General features: G+C 40.0%; 1 protein-coding gene across 2 annotated transcripts in view; it reads right to left on the reverse strand.

Moving 5' to 3' along the window:
* ARID5B (AT-rich interaction domain 5B) overlaps positions 1 to 19,863 on the reverse strand; it is a 149,032-nt gene that overhangs the window by 12,464 nt on the left and 116,705 nt on the right. For both annotated transcript variants that reach the window (XM_024209651.2, XM_024209659.2), the window contains one exon: positions 11,656 to 11,753. In XM_024209651.2, the coding sequence (XP_024065419.2) occupies positions 11,656 to 11,753 (98 nt within the window). The remainder of the gene's footprint in view (positions 1 to 11,655; positions 11,754 to 19,863) is intronic.

Below are 19,863 nucleotides of genomic sequence, written 5' to 3' on the forward strand. Positions count from 1 at the left end.
TTTGCAATCTACATATACCATCAGTAAATGTTTCAATAGCTGTTCATCGCTCTAAATGAGATGAAGATGATACTGTACCACTAGTGGTCCTTTTAATAAAAGATACTATGTAATTAACCTTCTGGTTAAGGCAGAAATCGGAATAAGGATGGGCCTGACAAGATTAATCACTGTTAGCATTCTTTCCATTGAGTCTTTTATGGCACTTTCTGACAAAGGTTCCTCCTCTTTGTTGCCATACAGAGCACCAGGACTCATTAGGTTTGGTGCTAATTAGGAACCATAGCTTAAATTTCCTTTTCTAATCTTAAGAGTTCATGTGGGAGGACAACATTTTCATTTCAGTTATTTTTCACTGAGTTCAGCAGTTGGCACTAAGACAGTAGTAAAAAATACATTTCACATAGCTGGTCAAAGGCCTAGAGCCAGCAGCAGGAAATCTGGAATTAAATGTTTCTTGTATCAGGAAAGAGGCATGACTAAGGTAAAACTGAATCAAAACACAAGGATGGCTTGTTCTAGAGGTTCCCCCCCCCCACTTTTTTAAATAAGGCCCAATGTGCTGCTGTTTCTCTACCGCACAGAGATAATTTTTAAGCGCGCATACATACACACAGACACAAAGCAAAAAGGAAGCATACATGAATATGCACTGTGAGGCTCTAGAGAAGCCTAACACCATGAACAATTGCTGCTTCGTATAGAGATTTCCGTTTGTTACAATTTGCACTGAATGTTTTTTCAGTTATCCTGTCATGGTACAACACGATTACCCACAGGATATGATCTTATCATTTGATTATTAGAAGTTTTTATAGTACCAGAGTAATAAAGCTAATACAGCTTTCAGAACATTTAAACAACCAGCTAATATACCATTAAAATACACTGTACTTATCCAATTTAAGGTCAACGTTGCCCAACACAGGAAAAATGTGGTTATCTATTATACAAATAGTTTAGCAGAATGCAACATGCCTCGAACTAGCTCAAGATTTTTGTCAAATATTTGCAGCACAGCTAAGATTTAATCAATCCTTAATCATGTAAAGGTAAAGACATATTAAAAATATGGCTACCTAGAATGCATTAAACTTTGAAAACAACAGCTAAATTTTCAGCTGCTTTGAAATGTAGCCGTTTCTCACATGGCAGGGCTAGGGGAAAGTACCAATGTATTCATAAGAAAAATTAAAAGAATATTTTGTGGTCTAAAGAATATTTACTCCTAAAGACTGCAAACAGCCCAAATAAAAGGGCCTTTATCATGATCAAGATTCCAATATTAAGATTAATAAAATGTATTATTTATAAGGCAATTAACATAAATAGAATATGTAAGCAGTAGTGTATTAAAAAAATCTTTCCAAAGGCAGCAGATTTTTAGCAGCATGAGTTTTTTTTCCCTTGGAATAATACAAGAATAACATTTTCCAGCCAAGAGCAGAAACAGTAGGGGAGTCTTTGCTATCACAGAGCTTCTTATTAAATTCAGTCACTGTGAAAACCAAGACTTTAAAAAAAATAATAATAAAGACAACTTAAAATCAATACAAGTTAGATTAACAAATCAGTGCTATACTAATCCTGATTTATTACAATCAGCAATATTAAGTTTAATCACGTATAAACTGCTAGTCTAAAAATATTCTGCTTTACTGAGTCTTGAATTAAATAATGGTGCAGAGTGTACCAAGTTTTTAGATCTGCATCATCTGATATTATGAAAAATTCAATGTACTGCTCTGCAGCAGATGTCAGAGGTCAGCAAATCTATTACAGTAATGTAAGTAATCTGGCTTTCTGCCAACTAAAAAAAAAAACCCCGAAAAGAAACACAGAGGCAGATAATTTTATATTTATAAATTCTAAAATCCTCCAGGGACTGCATCTTTTTCCCAACAAAAAGCAGAATTCACATCAGAGAAATGTATTTCACAGTATAACAAACATGTCTTCATCACTGGCATTTCATAAAAAGAAAAAAGAAAGAAAAAGCCCTTAATCTTTATAAATCAACATTTTTTCCAGCTACAGGAAAAAACAATGCAAAATTTAATCTGAACCAGTAACCACTAATGTTTCATGTATTGATTAATGCACACACAGAATGAATGAGCTTTTTAGCTAAACTCTGCTTCGTAGGACATGAGAGAGTGTCTATTTATAGGAATAGTAATAATAATTAATAAAATGGTTAGAATAATGTAAAGGGTCTGACAAACCCAGGAAGAGGAGGGACATTAAAAGTTAAGGCTGCCAATTCTTTCTTTAACTCTCCCCACTGTGCTGGGGTACTACAGGGCTCTCTGATTAGGAAGTGACCATATGTACAGTACATGATGCTCTGTCCACAGGCTCCATAAGGTGAGTTATGGGCACAAAGGCAGCTTGGATGCTGAAGTCTAAACCCTTTCACTATTTTAACATAGCTCATGCCTGTGTTTAATTCTTTCATTTCTTTCTTTGTGAATGGCAGTACAGAAATTCCCCAATGTGTCTCCCTTTCATATCCTATTCTCTTCTCTAGTGTTCCAGACTCAACACAATGCAAAATGGAAACTCTGGATGTTTCTAGGGATGATTTAAAGGTCTGGTGACCAGGTTTTTTCCATTCTCAGCTAAGGGTTCAGAAGACTGACTGAAATTGAAAGGCAGAATATTTCAATCTGAAAAATGAAACAACTTTTTTTTTTTTTGACACAATGCATAATTAACCCGTGGAACTCATTGCCACTGAATATCATTGAGGCCAAGAGCTTAGTATGATTAAAAAAGGATTAGCCATTTATATGGATAGTGGCAATGTCCACAGTTACAGCAGATAAGATTTAAAAATACAGCGAAGGGATATAAACCCTTGTATTTCATTCAAGGAATAAAGAAACTCACACTGACAGGGGTTTGGAAGAAACTTCTATTTCCATCATTGTCCACTATGGAGTTTCTTGCATCTCCCTCTGAAGCACCTGTTCCTAGCCATGCTTAGAGACCAGATAAACTGGACCACCTGTTTGATTCAATGTAGCAATTGCTATGTTCGTAAAATAACAGCCCCATCACATAAACAACAGCAGCTGGGTAGGGCCACCTGACACCTCTCGGGCAAGAACCTGAGACTGGAGTTCAGAAGGTAGATTAAAAATGGGAGGAGTGAGTCTTACCCACTCACGGTTCTCTACAATAAATTCAGTACATTTATGCTATGGTGATAGGCAGGAGCGCCGCCAGCTTTTCTGCCGCCCTAGGCGACAGAAGGTCCCGCCCTGAAATGCCGCCCCCCACAGAGGCGGCGGAAGGTCCTGCTGCCGAAATACTGCCGAGGTCGCCGCCCCACAAATTGTAGCGCCTGAGGTGACCGCCTAGGTCGCCTAATGGGTTGCGTCGGCCCTGGTGATAGGCATAATAGAAATGCTAAAATTTATATTACAGCCTCTGAATCACTCTGGCCTGATTTTGTTCCCTAGGAAGTTCATGGCAAAACTTCCATTTACTTGAAGGGGAGCAGGAATGAGCCACTGTGATCTCAATGGGATGTGTTTCTTGCTTAATACGCTGCTGTTGAAATGAAAACCCATAATTTCTCAAAGCCATATGGCCTGATTTTAGAAGCAGCACTATCACTAAAGGCATAAGATCATGCCACCACTTTCGCTAGAGGCTTTGTCATGGGATATAGTGCTCAGCTGTTTGAATGGGTAGGAAAACTGGACCAAGAACACAGCTCCTAATGACCAAGGCAAATATACAGTAGAGGAAGGGGCAGAAGAGAAGTTCAAAACCAGAGGCCTGATCTCTGAATCCAAAAGAGGAAAATGAAGTGTGCTGGGGGAACCAATAATGTATTCCAAAAGGCTGATTTCATTTGTACTGTCCAGGGGTTCCAAAAGCAAGCGTTGCACTCTTTTGTGTAGAATACAATAGCAATCGCATCATTTGCATTTGTCTGAAGTACGAAACGGGCATGTATTTTATCAGTACAGACAAAATTTGTTTGAGTTCAGTTTTGTTCCCAGAGAACTTTCCTGCCTTACAGAAATGGATCTTTCATCTTTTCATCAACAACTTGCCTTACAGCCCACTGTGAGTTCTGCTGGGTACTGAGAGCTCTCACACCATTGAGAGGTGGGAACTGCCTGTGTGTAAGAGAGTTCAAAAACACTTTGCTTTAAATAAACTGAAAATTAGTGATATTACAAACACAGCTGTTGATTTAGCTGAGCAGTCTGAGGATGAAAGCTTAGGAACTCTCCATCCTATAAAGCAATAGGGAAAGTTAAAGGACCAAATCCTCTCCCCAGTGACCAGCCCAAGTAGATGGGCTGGATGCAGGGGATGGGCACTGGGCCAGGGATGCTGTGGGGAGAGAATCCTCCAGGCCACTCCAGAGAAGCTTCTTTAGTCTTTGCCTCTGTTGCAAACACCATCTTCTCCTCCAAAAGCAGTAGTAGTAGTAGTGGATCCACACAATTGCTCACCCACCAGCCCTTCCTGAGCAACGCCTCCCCACCAAGGTGCAAGGTGCAAGGAGCTTTGCAGAGGACAGCTTTGCAATGTGCAGTCTTTCCCCCCCCCCCCCCCCCGATGTGCTCAGTCCACAGCAAAGTCAGGGACAGAAGAGGGGTGGCAATCAGAGGGAGTTGTTTCTGTATAGGGACTGCAGTGGGCCCTCACCCTTGTTTGGGGTGCCCAAGGGATTGGGAGAACAGCTCTTTGTGATCTCTCCTCACCATGCAAGTGACAAAGACAATCTGTCCTTAAGCATTGGAAGAGAATGTCCTACTATCAAAATACATTTACATGTAAACTATGCCTATTGACTTCAGTGCTGGCCAATAAGTCTCTAAAACTGCAAAACAAGTCTTGAGTAAGTTCTGCAAAAACACAATGTTCTGAGATATTTTGAACGGGCAGCTAAGAATCTGTTTTAATGGTAAACAATTACATTCTTCTGTCATCTGATACTTTATTTTTAAAAAATTTGGGGGGGGGGAACTATGCTTTCTGAATTTTCAATAGTTCCTTTGTTAAAGCATCTGTTACTCACATAATTGAAAAGATGTTTGTTCAGTGGCATGCTTGAGAGTACAGTTATTTAATCTTAATGATAAAGCCCCGAGGACAGAAAATCATAAGTAGAAACCTCTTGTTATTTATCAAAAAAGAAAAAGGGCTAACACACCTAATCTATCCTCAAATTTAAATTCATGCTTGATGGAAAACTATTGATACAATTCGCAACTTGCAAAGTTTTCTTAGAAGCTATGAACAGTTAGGGATAAAAAGCAGGGTGAAAAGCAAAATAAAACAACAAAGCTAGTATGACAAAGAAAAACTGCTGTTTGGCAAGGTTTTTGGGTCAAACAAAGAACTAGCTGTAGTTTACAGAATGACATAACACTTAATTAATTTTTGCCTGAGGATGTTTTCACACTCAGTGTAAACCAAAACCTTTTATTAATTACAACTTGTATTAAAGACAACCATAAGCATTTTTATATAGATGTTATAATAGGCTCCTATTTTTCTATCTAGGAGACTGGCTGCTGTTTCATACAGAACACTGTTGAAATGCCCACACTTTACAAAGTTATCTAAATGCTTTAAGAAAACCAAACAGTATTTGTGTGGAATGCTAGAGTCTCTTGCATATTGAATTACTTTACAGTATCCTTAGGGTAGAAAGTCTTTATAGCTGTTAAAGAAAAACCTTTTAAGGGCCTCATTTTGACCTGGCTTATGTTTTCATAACACAATGATAAGGTTTTTTACATTTTTATTTTATATAAGAGCTGCCATACTGGGTCAGACCATAGTCCATCTTGCCCAGTATCCTCTCTCTGGTAGTGGCCCATAGCCTTTTTGACCACTGCTGCATGTTGAGTGGGAGTTTCCGGAGAACTATCCATGGTGACTCCAAGATCTCTTTCTTCGGTTGGTAATAGCTAATTTAGAACCCACCATTGTATATGTATACTGGGGAGAGGGGGGAAAGAGAAACGTACATGGAAAAATCAGTAGAATGGGGCTCTCCTACTTAGCTTTTGCAAACTTCTTTTGTCACCTAGATTTTTTGTTGTGCATAAGGATATATATTTAGTATGTGCTGCAGATCTCAGATATTATAGTGCCAAGTACGGTTTAAAAAACCAGATAAACTAACAGACTGTTTCTCAAAGTATGGGGCACACCTTCCCTGGTGGGTCAAGAAGAACTACCCAAAGGTGTACGAACAGACCTCTCAGTTGTTCTCCAATGTTTAAGTGTTCATTTCTTTAAAAAAGTTGTCACTAACTGTTATGGTTATGCAGAAAACTTTCCAAATGTGAAGCAACCATAGCTGATACCTGAGTCTGCAGAAAGTCTGAAACAATGACTCTGAGGTATGAATTGCCCCATTCATTTCAATGGGTGCTAATTCAGATGCCAATGAAATACTTGCAATGTCAACATTGTTAACTATTTCACTGCTCATCAAAGCATGTAAGGCAGAAGTATCATATTACAAATATCAACTGCAGCATTTCCCAAGTTGTATGTGTGAACACTCTGTGTAGAGACTGCTATGGGGAAAACATAAGGGCTGGCAGTCAGAACAAGGCCCTTACATTTTATTGCTCATATTTTACTTTTTTATTACCTTGTGTTTTGGGCTTTTAAATATATCACAAAGTGCTTTTCTTTTAACCCTTATGAAAAATCCCTAATGCAACGTCATGAGCACTGTAGAAACGGAGCCTCTTGTTTACTCAGGACAATGAAAGCTGTCAATCGTTCATTTTGTGCGAAAGCAAAAGAAACCCCAAACCCTATGTGTGAAAACCGCATCTGCGTTATTACTAATATCCTAGAACACACTGTGAAGAATATTGCTTTGCAGAAAAGTAGCCATTCCTGATTGTTTCATGTACCAATGATAAAAGATACAGATCCTGACAGTGAGCTGTGAGAAGTGTAAAGTTGTGTAGGTTGGGGAAGAAAGGCTCAATTTGAACCAGATAATGTTAATAACACACTCAGACTGAGCATCTTTCTGTTATCACCCAAAGTAACTGCATTAAAGAATTCAAGAAAAAAAAGTAATGACCAAAATAATAACAACTCGTAAGCTTTGTACAGTTCAAGTCATCTACATAGTAACAGCCCCACAATGGGAAAACATTAATGCTTTTTATATTGGTAATCATCATCTGTAACATGAGCAATTAAGAACAGTACTAATGGACTATGGCCAAGAGCCTGGTACTAATATTAAAAACTGACAGAGATGAATAGGTTTGGAAGCAAAACTAGGCTGACAAAGACATTTTTATGAAGTGCTTGGGCCTATTTGATTTAAACCAATCAGAGGCAGGTTCAGACCAGTCAGGCCTACAGCGACAATAATGCATTCATTGGCATTATATGATTCCTGCAAGGCTTTAAATAAAAACATCCATTGATTCTATTCAGCAACCTGCACTTTCATTATGACACTCATTAATAAACCAAAAGTAGCCTAACTAATACACAAATAACACGTACTGAAACACTGGCAACCTTGCCTTGTTTTAAAATGAAAACATTTACTGGAAACATGAAGCATATTACATGAAAAATGAATCACTTGATAGTGCATACTAAATCTTTCTTCCTCTTCCAGAAAAACAAAGCAGACAGACTCAGTGTTAAAAGCAAGCTATCTTAGTCACAGTGATTACTATGTGCAATGCTGAGGTAACAGCATTAGAGATCTGTTCATTCCAAGCTGTTGGCTACACACACATTCTCAAAGTTCTGTGAGCTGGCATCCATGCATCCTAATCCAGACTAAATTCTGCAGCTGTGACCCCCTCATAATGCTGACTTTAGATGAGGTGATATCGTTCCGAATGCCATTGGGTTTCAGGTGATGTTTTGGCCCTCTGCCTATGCATTGTTAGTTTTAAGCACCTACTGAAAAACAACTCTCCTCATCAGAGTGATCAGAAGATTCAGCTCTTCTCTTTAAAACAGTGGTGGGCAACCTGCGGCCCATCAGGGTAATGGGATTGTGGGCCGCGAGACATTTTGCTGACGTTGACCGTCCGCAGGCATGGCCCCCCACAGCTCCTGGTGGCCGCGATTCACTGTTCCCGGCCAATGGGAGCTGCGGGAATGGGAGCGCCATTTCCGGCCAATGGGAGCATCCCGCCACATCCTGCAGCTCCCACGGGCCAGGAATGGCGAACTGCGGCCACTGGGAGCTGCGGGGGGCCATGCCTGCGGATGGTCAACATCAGCAAAATGTCTTGTGGGCCACAATCAGATTACCTTGATGGGCCGCATGCAGCCCACGGGCTGCAGGTTACTTACCACTGCTCTAGAACCAGTTCAGAACTTTGTGAATCTCCACCCAGGAGGAGGGAAGACTTCCTGAGAACACCTGGGAGCAGGCCTCCGGCCTGGGTAGACAGACTCGTGTTAGCTCTGCTGTAGCTGGAGTGCTCAAAATAGCAGGGTAATGTTGTGACACTGGTGGCAGCTTGGATTAGCCACCTGAGTCCAAGCCCATCCCACCCCCTGGGCCCAAGCTCAGGTTGCTAGCCAAGTCACAACATCCACACTGCTGTATTTAGTGCACTAGCTTGAGCAGAGCGAGTTCAAGTCTGTTCCCCCGGGCTGGGAGACATGCTCCCAGCTGCAGTGCAGAAATACCCCTCCTCCTCAGCATCAAGAAGGCGGGGCAATACCAGACCAATGGGGGGGGGCAAGTACTATTTCACTCCACAGCTTACTAATGCTGTCACTCAAAGGTCATTCAAACCAAGCATTTTCAATATTTTAAAGCCAGTGTGTAAACTAGTACTAACTTTTTCATCTTAGGAAAAGCTAGTTAAGACAACACGACTGCCAGTGATTTCCAGTTTTAAAGAAGAACTGCAAGGCTAAACCAAACAACAGTGGTATCAGAGAAGTCAGGGAATCATGCATTCTGTCTCTAGGAAACAGGGAAAGGCCAGCAGACTTCAGAGAGTGGAAAACTAAATTATAAACCTGTACATTTTTCTGCTGAATGTCCCACACAGCCTGAATAGTGGGGTCATTCAGTGCTCCTTCCAGGCTTAACTCAATTTCCAGTTATCTTTACAGCTCACCTTTAATTTAAAAAGCGTACATGTGTCCTGAATCAGAAATTCTGATCTATTTCTGTAGTGCAGCACTAGTTTTAGATTAAATGTCATCAGAGCACTTTGGCTATAAATGAGCATTACATTTTCAGCTGCTGTAGTCAGACTTACCAACTGAAACAAACCCAGGCAACTTTGTTTGTCTTTTTCAGGATTAATACCCTTTTTCTGTGGTGAAAAAAGTAGCTAATACTCTAAATCCAGAGATTAGCCCGGGCCTTCTCTTTTCGGATCAAGATTTGGTAAAGGATAGAATTTGAGTTTCATGCTTGAGGCTAACTGAAGACTAGGCTTCAGATTTAATGGTGCCAAATCTGACAAGATTTCAACACCAAATGTCATCTTTTGATGGCATGCACATGAACTAGAAAACAGGTCTTTTCTGGTTTCAGGTCTAACCCAGAACCCCAACTATAAGAAAGAATTTGATTTCGGGCATTCAAATCCAAGCCACATGAAATATGAAGACGTTTGGACCGTAGGAGTTCCACTTAAGGCCCATCTCAATGATAAACCAAAAAAAAAGAAGTATTTTCTTCTAATAATAACTCATTGAGATGTCTCAGGGGGAAGTATATTTGTCCTTTGGTAGCCCAGTGAATGCTTGTGAATCCAAGGAGTGTCAAGAATCTAGTTCACTTTGCTATTAGTGCACTGGGTTGGAAATACACAAGGACTGACATATTTTGCAGCATATCCTCATTGAAGGACTCAAGATGTCACATGAAAAGCATCTCTGTGTATCAAGAGCAGAATATATGGTTTTATATGCAAAATAATAAACTACTAACATGAAAGGGGAAGGAAAGAAAGGGGTATTCCTGGCCTCACATTTGTGTCTGGCTCATTTATCTCTCCACAACTACAATGGACTCTCTCTTAGCAAGCCTCTCCTTTCCATTTTTACAATTTCATACTAAAGCCTGGTAGGCCTCTATGTCTTCTGGGCCCAGCCCAACTGTAATGTTTAAATCTCATGTGCTTCTCGGGATTCCCTGTCAAATAAACAATATGCTATAAAATACATCTGGTGAGGGGAGTCCCAGCCTGCTGGATTTGAACAGATCAGCTGGCCCAGGCACAACAGAAAGACAAGGAGCCTGTTGAGAGTGCAGTGATAGAGAGGCGGAGCCTAATGTCAGTTCTGATTAGCACACAATCTGATCAGTCAATTAGGCATACAAAACATTTGTTCATTCCCCTTTCATGTTAGTGGTTTATTATTTTACAAATACAGCCCTAGAGTATATTCTTCTCTTGATGCATAGAGATTTACTCATGTGACTTCTTGGGCACTCAGATGAGGTTACACTACAAAGTGTGTCAATCGGAATTTGCCCCTGTGCACTGATAGCCAAGCAAAACATCTTACCCTGTTGATCCTGCCTGTTTGGGTCGGACTCCAGAAAGTTTCTAACTCTAACTTTTGTGATGGTTGTGAAGTAGCTTCTTCATAATAGACCAAAGGGCCTTATGTTGGGGGTACTGATGTTGGAATTTAAGATTAGCAATTCCCCCCATCAGCTATGGTATTGTATCCAGCAATATGTCCAATATCTAATGCTCTACAGGCAGGTGCAGAACTCATGCTCATATAGCTTAATTGTGCAATGCTTTGCATGGTCAAAAACAAATGCTTTCCTCCTGACCTCCACAGGCAGCCACTTTATAACCTGGAACATGAGGTCAGATTTCCCTTATTTGAACTTGAATACACACACACACTTGATTAATAGTAACTGTATAAAAAAGCAACAAAGAGTCCTGTGGCGCCTTATAGACTAACAGATGTATTGGAGCATAAGCTTTCGTGGGTGAATACCCACTTCGTCAGTCGCATGACGAATAAAAAAAGAACGTCTTTCAAAAAATTCTAGTTACAGTGTTTTATTTAATGTGTGTTGGCTTCCTAAGCCCTGGAAGTTATCATCTACATTGGAAGAACAAGAAATCTGCAATTCTAACCAGCAACACTGGCTGCAGAGAAAAACAGAGTGTTGGCAGCAGCTTCTATGCAGGGAGGAGAGAAGAAAGTACCGAGGAATAGAAATGCAATGCTTTGCATGACCTGCAATATTAACAGCATCCAACAATGCGGGCCACTCCATTATTTTGGATCGCCTAATTTGTATTCCTGAAAATTTCTGAATACAAATGGTAGACTCAATTAGTTGTCATTTTGTATTTTCTCTTGAATATGTTTTGTTCAATTTTGCAGTTTTTCTACTAGAAATGCTATGGTAAAATGTAGGTATGAAGCAAAAAGCAATCAGATGCGTGTTTTGTTAGTTTTGCCATTGGAGACACACACACTCTGGTTTAAATTACAGTGGATTATAGGACTACATTGTTGGAGGAATATTTACTATGCCTTTAAGAGAGCTCTCGCTCTCTCTCTCTCTCTCTCTCTCTCTCTCTCTCTCTCTAATTCTTTACAAAATGGTTTGAAGGCTCTCCAAATTATTTTTTTCTTTATTAAACAAGCATTTCATATTAGTTATCTTACCTTTCATAATGTCTGCGAGTACATGTAGCAGCACTTGTGCTTCCAGGGTTACCACCTAATTCATCATAAATATGTTTCCACTGTCGACGGGCTGTTATCTGTAAAAATGGCAATGGAAAATTTAATCTTGCATCTTTACAGATTCTACAGCATTTGAGTTCACAGCAACAAATGCATGTGTGGTACTTTAGAACGGCATGCAATACAAATACCATAAAAGCCCTTGCAGAATGTATAGTGTTCCTATGCTTTTTTAGTAAGATTACATTATATTAATCTGTTTTCTTTTTTCTAAAATGGAGTTTTACCACTAGTTCATTGTCAAATCACTAGCAATTCAGTCTTGCAATAAAGAATCTCAATCAATATAGGGTCATTACCATCAGAAGTTATGCAGACAAATCCCGTGGTACATTATGAAAATGAACCTAGAACTAACCACAAATAATGATTATGTAGTTATTTTAACTGAATTAGAGAAAGTAAATCTGTTGCAAAATCCAAATCCACCACAGACTCCCTAAATCCACAAAAGCATAGGCTGTAATTCTATATGTTACAAGCTGTTTATTTTTATCCATTTATGTCAGTAAAATATATAGATCAAATGGTAATGAAATCTTAACTTACTCCAATATTAATATCTGAGCTATGTATTTTATTGGACTAAGTCGATGAAAATAAACATCTTGTAACATATTGAGTTGCATTCCATGGTTTTGTTTTTTGTACAAAAATTAGGATTCTGCAGAATAACAGATGGAAGACCTGGCAAAAGAATTGTTTCTGAATACCACTTCGTTATTTTATATATTCTGCTATATTTAAAACAGGAAGAAAAACAGGAATAGGACAAACATAATAGATCACTCTCTTCTGTATGCAGCTCATAAAGAGGGCCAGTGGGAAATTGTGGGGAAAAGATTGAGACAATTGTGGGGGAATTTTGTCATTTGCTTTGGAATGCTGTGGAGCTTAATATATTCAGACCCAGAGGCTTCTTCAAAGTTACCCACAGAGCTGTCAATAGAGTTCACTTAGGAGCTAAAGGCAGCAATCAGAACAAAACAAATATCATAACTTGCAATCTGGGGCCTATAATTTTAATCTAAAGAAGAAGAGATTAGTATGGTAGTTAAATATTACAGGCTAAACGGTGCCTTCTTCTGCTTTGCATAAAAGGAAAACCCTTCCTTTGCAGAAAATATGCTCTGAAAGCAAAAGGATAGCTGGAGATATGTTATTTGGTAATGTTATAATTTCTGTGAAGGTTTCTGACGTTTATCATTTGTCTAGTTCTCATTAGAAATAACCGTCACCTACTTCTAGCTGCAGATAAAATTAAAATGCTATGGTACTTTATTCATCAGTAGCTTGAGCTTGTCACAGAAACTTCTGTGAAAGTATTTAATGCATATATTGGGGAAAATTCAATATTTAGCTGTAATCTTCATCCAACCTTTTTGTTTTACATAAAGAAATGACTGCATTCACTCTTTTCATTTCCTTCCTCCTTAACCCACACAAAGCCTGCAAGCAAGAGGGGAATAAGATGTGATATATCGTAATTAAGGGACAAATTTTGGCTAAATGGATGATTTAAATAGGAGTCATACCCTCAACTGAGGTCACAGTTTCTTCCCAAGTGTATTTTGTTCAGATTCTTAAATCACCTCACCACCGCAGTATCTTTTTATTACTACTGTCTGTCATCACCATGGGGTTAAACTCACAGCTCAAAATGCTGAAGTCATAAGTTTAACCCCATAGTGATGTGAGCACGTGAGCATGAATGGATTCTTCTTCCGCAATTAACTGTTTGTTAAGGGCTTGCTCTTACTTCCGGTGAACTCAACAGGAGTTTTGCCATTGGCGTCAATAAGAGCAGGATCTGACTTGATGGGGCAAATGCTTGGCTCTGATAAAGCTGTTTTGCACCACTTGAGCAGCACAAAACAACTTTAAATCCAGCCAAGCTGTTAGCTCTGGATCCTCCTGCTATAGAGGAATCTCTGGATAGTGTTGCTAAGGAGTGTGCTGTGGACGAGTTGGAGGACAGTGATCCCAGGGTACTGCAGTGGCACCGTGGGGGTTGTTGCAGGTGACTGTAAATTAGAGCAGCCAATAGGCCTCCAGCAGCCCCAGGGATTAGTGGAATGCAAAGGTGTAAAAAACCTCCATTGACCCCATCTTCTGTCCTGAGCCAAGCACAGCTGAGCTGAATCAAAGGATTGGGGTGTGTGTGGGGGGGCAATGCTTGTTTGGCTGAGAATATTTACACTACTTATAAGTTATACGTTAAAGCAGAAGGTAAGAGTCAGCAACAAAAAGATTTCAAAAATGCCTATGTGACTTAGAAGCCTAAGTTCCATTTTCAAAAGTGATTTGGGCACTTAGGAGCATAAGTCTCATTGGAAGACAATGGTAATTAGGCTCCTAAATCACTTTGTCACCTTTGAACATTTAACCCTAAAACTGAAATGTAACAATTTCTTTAAATTAGTAGAATATGCTTTATAGATTTCTGTCTCATCTATACTAATAAAAATATTATTATTTACATAATATATTCATTAAATTATTTATTTCTACTACAAATTCAACCTCCTGTAAGGGTCAGTACGCCACTGAAATCAATGGGGTTGGGCCTTCTTATGTCAGGGCTAAATTTAACATGCTGATGAACACAGCATGGCACTGAGTACCTCTTGTGTTTGAAAGTCTAGTTTTTATGATTAATGCAATACAAAAAGGCCCAAAAATATGATTATAATTTCCTTAATCAACCTGAACAAAATACTATAATGTGAAAACTTTACAAAACAGAAGCTATAGCTACTGTCATTCAGGGTATGATCATTCAAATTTAACATTAATATTGACCAGGTCAACATCAAAGCTTCCTTTTGTCCTTCTCCTTTAACTGACGTCACTCGCATCTGCCTTCAGTGATGGACATCCTAGTGTAACATGGGAAAGGCGCTGTTTGGTACTGGTTTTTCCACTGTCGTTATCCAGCTACAGTATATACTACACAATGATTAGTCAAGCTAGGTCAATACAAATAGTGTCCTGACTTGGAAAAAATGTTAAATGTATTCTTGAGTAAGGGCATGTCCACATTAGGGCATTAGTTAAAGCGTATTAAACCCATGTTGGTGCTCTCATTCTGAAGGGAAGTGGTGACAGTTTTTGAAGGGGATTCGCAAAAGCTAACTAAGGCTACTGGATGAGAGTATCCACATGGGGGTTTGATGGGCTTTAACTCATGCATTAAATTCACACCTTTCGTTAATTTGGCTTAACTTTCCTGAGTGCCATTTGTACAGGCCTACTCTAATATTGAATGCTTCAAAGGCTGAAACTACCCTGGTGGGTGAAATTTCTTGTTTATCCTTTTTCTATGCTTCTATCAGTGTTCTTGATAAACTTTGCTCCTAAGGCCAGAATGCTTGGAATACCCAAATCCCTACTCTACATTTCAAGGAAGTTGCATCACGTGTCACCCTCACCTTCACCTGCAGTGGTTTTTCTCACCAGTGCTGTATTTAGTTCCAAAGTGCTTTTCAAAACTCTCCAGACATTTGCTCCATTCTACCATTCCAAGCTCATTTACAACAATGTGGCTCTATTCATTATAATGTGCCTTTACGTATTTAAGTTAAAAAACTAAATTTCCAAAATATATTCTGTGTGTCCTCTTTTTGAATGCTTGAGTTTCTTACATAAATGGCCTGATATACGCATGCAAGGTTGTGCATGTGCAAAGATGTAAGGGTGTCCTGAAAGGTGCTGAGTCTATTGTGTGTGGCTGTATACCTTCCAGGCTGAGCACCTTACAGGACTGAACGCACAGAGGGCTACTTTTCAGGCACTTCAGATCTAATCTCTGTGGTAATCATAGAAAACATTTTAGGAAATCCTAGGGCAGTAAAGAAAATGAACCCTTTGCAGTATCCTATCTGCAATACCTACTGTTAGCTGCCTAACACAAAGGCAGTATGTTTGGCATACATTTACTATGAAACATACAAAAATAATGTTAGTTCTTGTGCTCCATTCCAGGACCTCTAGCTTTTCAAAACTTCATGACATAATTCCTGGCCAACAGAATTTAAAATTAAACGAGATGGGTCTATGCAGATGCGTGAAGTCAGATTCAGATATCATAAGAACAAAGGCAAACAATGATCAGTTACACATTACTATTACTATTAAAATTAAAGGCAACAACATTATATATATAAAAGGAGAGGACTGCTTATAGAAAAGCTTTTAACTGATGCTTCTGCTTTAAAACATTTAAAAAGGCTTTTACACAATAATCCCCATCACCAGCTCTCGCTCTCTCACAAAGTTTAGCATTTGTTTATTTCATGCTGCATACCTAACAATGATTTAATGGCCATGATGCTGACCTCATGTTTGTATGGCACTTTTCCTGCAAGCAGTATCTCAAAGGCCTTTAGATACTGATTTTGCACAAAACATATACATATATGTATATGGCTTTGCATCCCACTGCTGTATAGGCATCTTTGGGGTGAAAGGTGGCAATGGTTTAATAGCATATAGCAATACTACGCGAACAGTTAGGGCACAGAGTAAAGAAGAGTATCACAGCTAATTCAGAACAGAATAATTAATTATGTACATTGGATTTTAGCCAGAATACCAGTGACTGATGCCTTAGGATCTTGGGTAACATTTTCAGAAGCTCCTAGGCGACTTAGGCTGGGTCCCATTTTCAAAAGCAATTTAGGTGCCTACGTCCCATCTGGATGTTAGTACATCCAGCACCACGGTGTGGTGTCTCCTTTAAATATGCTGACATAATGCTCTAATGCTGACTCAGAGAGAAAGGTGTCACTTCCTGATTCACCAAAAATAGCTCCTTCAACACTTCAATTTCCCTGGAAGTCTCCCATCTAAGAACTGCTCCAGCCTGACCCTGATTAGCATAGGAAGAGTGACAAGATCCCAGTCCAAGGTAGTAGAGCTGCAGTGACATTTAAGTCACTAGAAATGGAATCATTTTATCTTGCTCTCAGGGGTGTTGTGAGGCTTTAATTCATTTATGTTTGTAAAGTGCTTTAAGGTCGTAAGGTGGGAAGCACTATGCAAAGTACTGTATTACAGTAAAAGCTTTGTTACTGAGCATGTTGGGGGAATGGGGGGTACCGGTTAGTCAAAAATTCTGATTAACTAAGAGTTATACTTACCAATGAAGGGAGGGAGTTTGGGTGCAAGAGGGGACTCAGGGCTGGGGGGGTGGGGTGCCGGAGGATTTCGGGGTGCCAGATCCAGGTGGCACTCACCTCAGGCGGCTCCCCGCAAGCAGCAGCATGTCCCTCGGCTCCTAGGTGGAGCCTCATGCCAGCGCTCGGGGTGGGGGCAGCACACGGAACCACTGTGACCATTCCCCCATCTAGCAGCAGCAGGGACATGTCGCCACTTCCAGGGAGCCACGTGGAGCCAGGTAGGAAGTCTGCCGGCTCCGCTCCAACCGGACTTTTTATGAAATATCAGAAATGCCGGTTTCTAGAGCTTTCCATTTGGTAAAGTGCCAGATAACACAGCTTTTACTGTATTACTATGGTAGATGTCGATTTCAGCAGCTAACCTAAATGCTTGCTTGAAGGGAAGTGGCTCCAAAGAGATGGCTCCATTTTGTGAGGAACTAGCCAAGCCTTTGTTTTTTATTTAGCCTGCACTGTGAGCCAGTGAGAGTTATATGGCACTGGTAATTCTGTGACTGTGATATTACAAAAATGTTCTGACCCTTCACTACAAATAAGAAACTGAGACTCTTTAGCAGAAGCACAAACATAGATGACACATTGGGACTGATAATGACCTGATACTAGCAAAATACATGGTGTTATGCTGGTTTTACACCAGTGAGAGATCTGAATCAGGCGCAATGGGCTTACACTGATGTTAAGTGAATGTGAGAGCCAAACCACATCAGTTAACTTCAGCCCATTATACTATCTCTGCTTTACCAATAAATGTGTGTAACCACTTTTAGGACTCTTTAAAAGAGTTTGCATGCCGGGATAGGGAGGGTGGGGTGGGGAACGCAAAATCTGCCAGCTTTAATTATTCCACTGAATGTGAGAAAGTAAACTTTATAGCTATTTAAATTAAAAAGTATCTGCACATTCTAGTCAACAGCAGTCAGACAACTTGCCATTGTAAATGCAAATGGGTAATTTTAATTACACCTATATTTGCTTTCTGTTTGTAAAATGCATGCTACCTTAAACGACGCCCGTGTCCTATAGCTATATATTTCTAAGTGTTCTTTTCTTTATGACAAGAAAACCCCTATTTCTAGGCAAAAGAAAGTTTCCAGTAGGAATATCACTAGCTCTTATTGCCCCCAAACAGAAAGATGAACAGAAGCTACTTGCAGCACAGAAAGCCACGGAGAATAATTCTTTCATCCAACCTCTACAATCATTTACTCTGAAGGCTCCATTTGGCCTGATTTTTAGAAAGTGTTGAACACTCAGAGCTCCCATTGACTACAGGGGAGGGAGCACATGCTTAATACCATTTGGGTCATAGATTTCTTCCTATGTGTGTGATTGTGCCAAAACTGGAGATGTAAATGGCTAGCCTGAAATAATCCCACTATCTCAAACTCACACCAGAAGTTTGGCAACATTTAAAGGTGACAAACAAAAATAAATAAATTCAAGTGGACTACTTAATAATCAGAATACAGGATAGATTTAATTTAGATCTACTTACACTTTATTTAAGAACAAATTCTGCCACTCTTTAAATTGAATAGGTCCCTGCCATGCAGATAGACCTATCAGTGTCCATGGAATTATTTGCATACTAGAATACTCTGTGTGCACATAGGTGGCAGAATCTGGTCCTTAATAAATTGCACGATCACTAATTTGCTTGAGATTTTACACTTGGAAATGAATAGGTCTATCCATGATTCTGGAATAAATATTTCCATCCATCCCATTCTAGCCCCATGGGGCCTTTTTTATCTCTCATCAATGCACACAATAGCACAATTAATTACACTTTGCTAAATTCCATGGTGATGAGTAGGGTGTGAATGGGTCAGAAAATGAGTGAAAGTGGGTGAAAGGGACAAAACACTCTAACAGTCTCCAATTTAGCATTCAGGATTACGAGTGTACTGTAGACGCTGAGGGTTTGGACAGAGGAAGAGGTGTAGTAGGCAGGGCCGGCTCCAGGCACCAGCTCAGCAAGCAGGTGCTTGGGGCGGCCAAGGGGAAGGGGCAGCACGTCGGGCTCTTCGGCGGCCGGTCCCTCGGTCCCTCTAGGAGGGAAGGACCGGCCGCCGAATTGCCGCCGAAGAAGAAAGCGGCATGGTGGAGCTGCCGCCGAACACGATCACGGCTTTCCCCCCTCCCCCGCTGCTTGAGGCGGCCAAAACCCTGGAGCCGGCCCTGGTAGTAGGAAATGCAGCTAAAGCAGCATCCCCCACAACATACAAAATTTAATTTATACCCAAACCATCCTCATCTGTCCCAGAGCAAGACAGTTCTTCAGTTCTGCTATAAGAAAGTATAAGTCTCACTGATTTCAAAAAGCGTGGATCAGGCCCACTGGCTTCAATGGGAGTTATTCTAGATTATGCCAGAGCTAAATAAAATATCAGAATATCAAATTGGTGTAAAAATTATATTCATTTTGCACATCCAGTTCCTAACTACCCTACTTTTGTGCTTACACATCTTTTGTGATCAGCACACACTACCATTTAAGTTTCAGTTGAATAATCCCAATGAGCCTGTTCTCCTGGAAATGAGGAATGCCCCCATCATTTGAAGACATCTATTAATGAAAAAGAACAAGAGGTTTGAGAGAGGGATGTACTGCCACTAATTTATATTGAACAGTGATACGCCTCATATTTCCCCTCAGACCCTCATTCCCTTTGCCCCTTTCCATTACTGATGATAATCTCACTATTTTACCTGTCACCCAGGCTCACACTCTTGGGTGTCCTAGTCAACGCCTTCCCTCCGCTCCACACATTCAGAATTTCCCCAAATCCTGCCAGTCTACCTTGTTTAACATGCCTAAATCCATCCTTTCCTCTCTCATTCTGGCACTAAAACCCAGATTTATGTCTTGCTTATCATACTGCAAACTCCTCCACACTGGCCTTCCCTGCTTCTATCCTCATTCCCTGCAAGTATATCCAAA

The sequence above is a fragment of the Terrapene carolina genome, unplaced genomic scaffold, assembly GCF_002925995.2.
Source record: "Terrapene carolina triunguis isolate 2854851 unplaced genomic scaffold, T_m_triunguis-2.0 Scaffold95, whole genome shotgun sequence".
NCBI lineage: Eukaryota > Metazoa > Chordata > Testudines > Emydidae > Terrapene > Terrapene triunguis.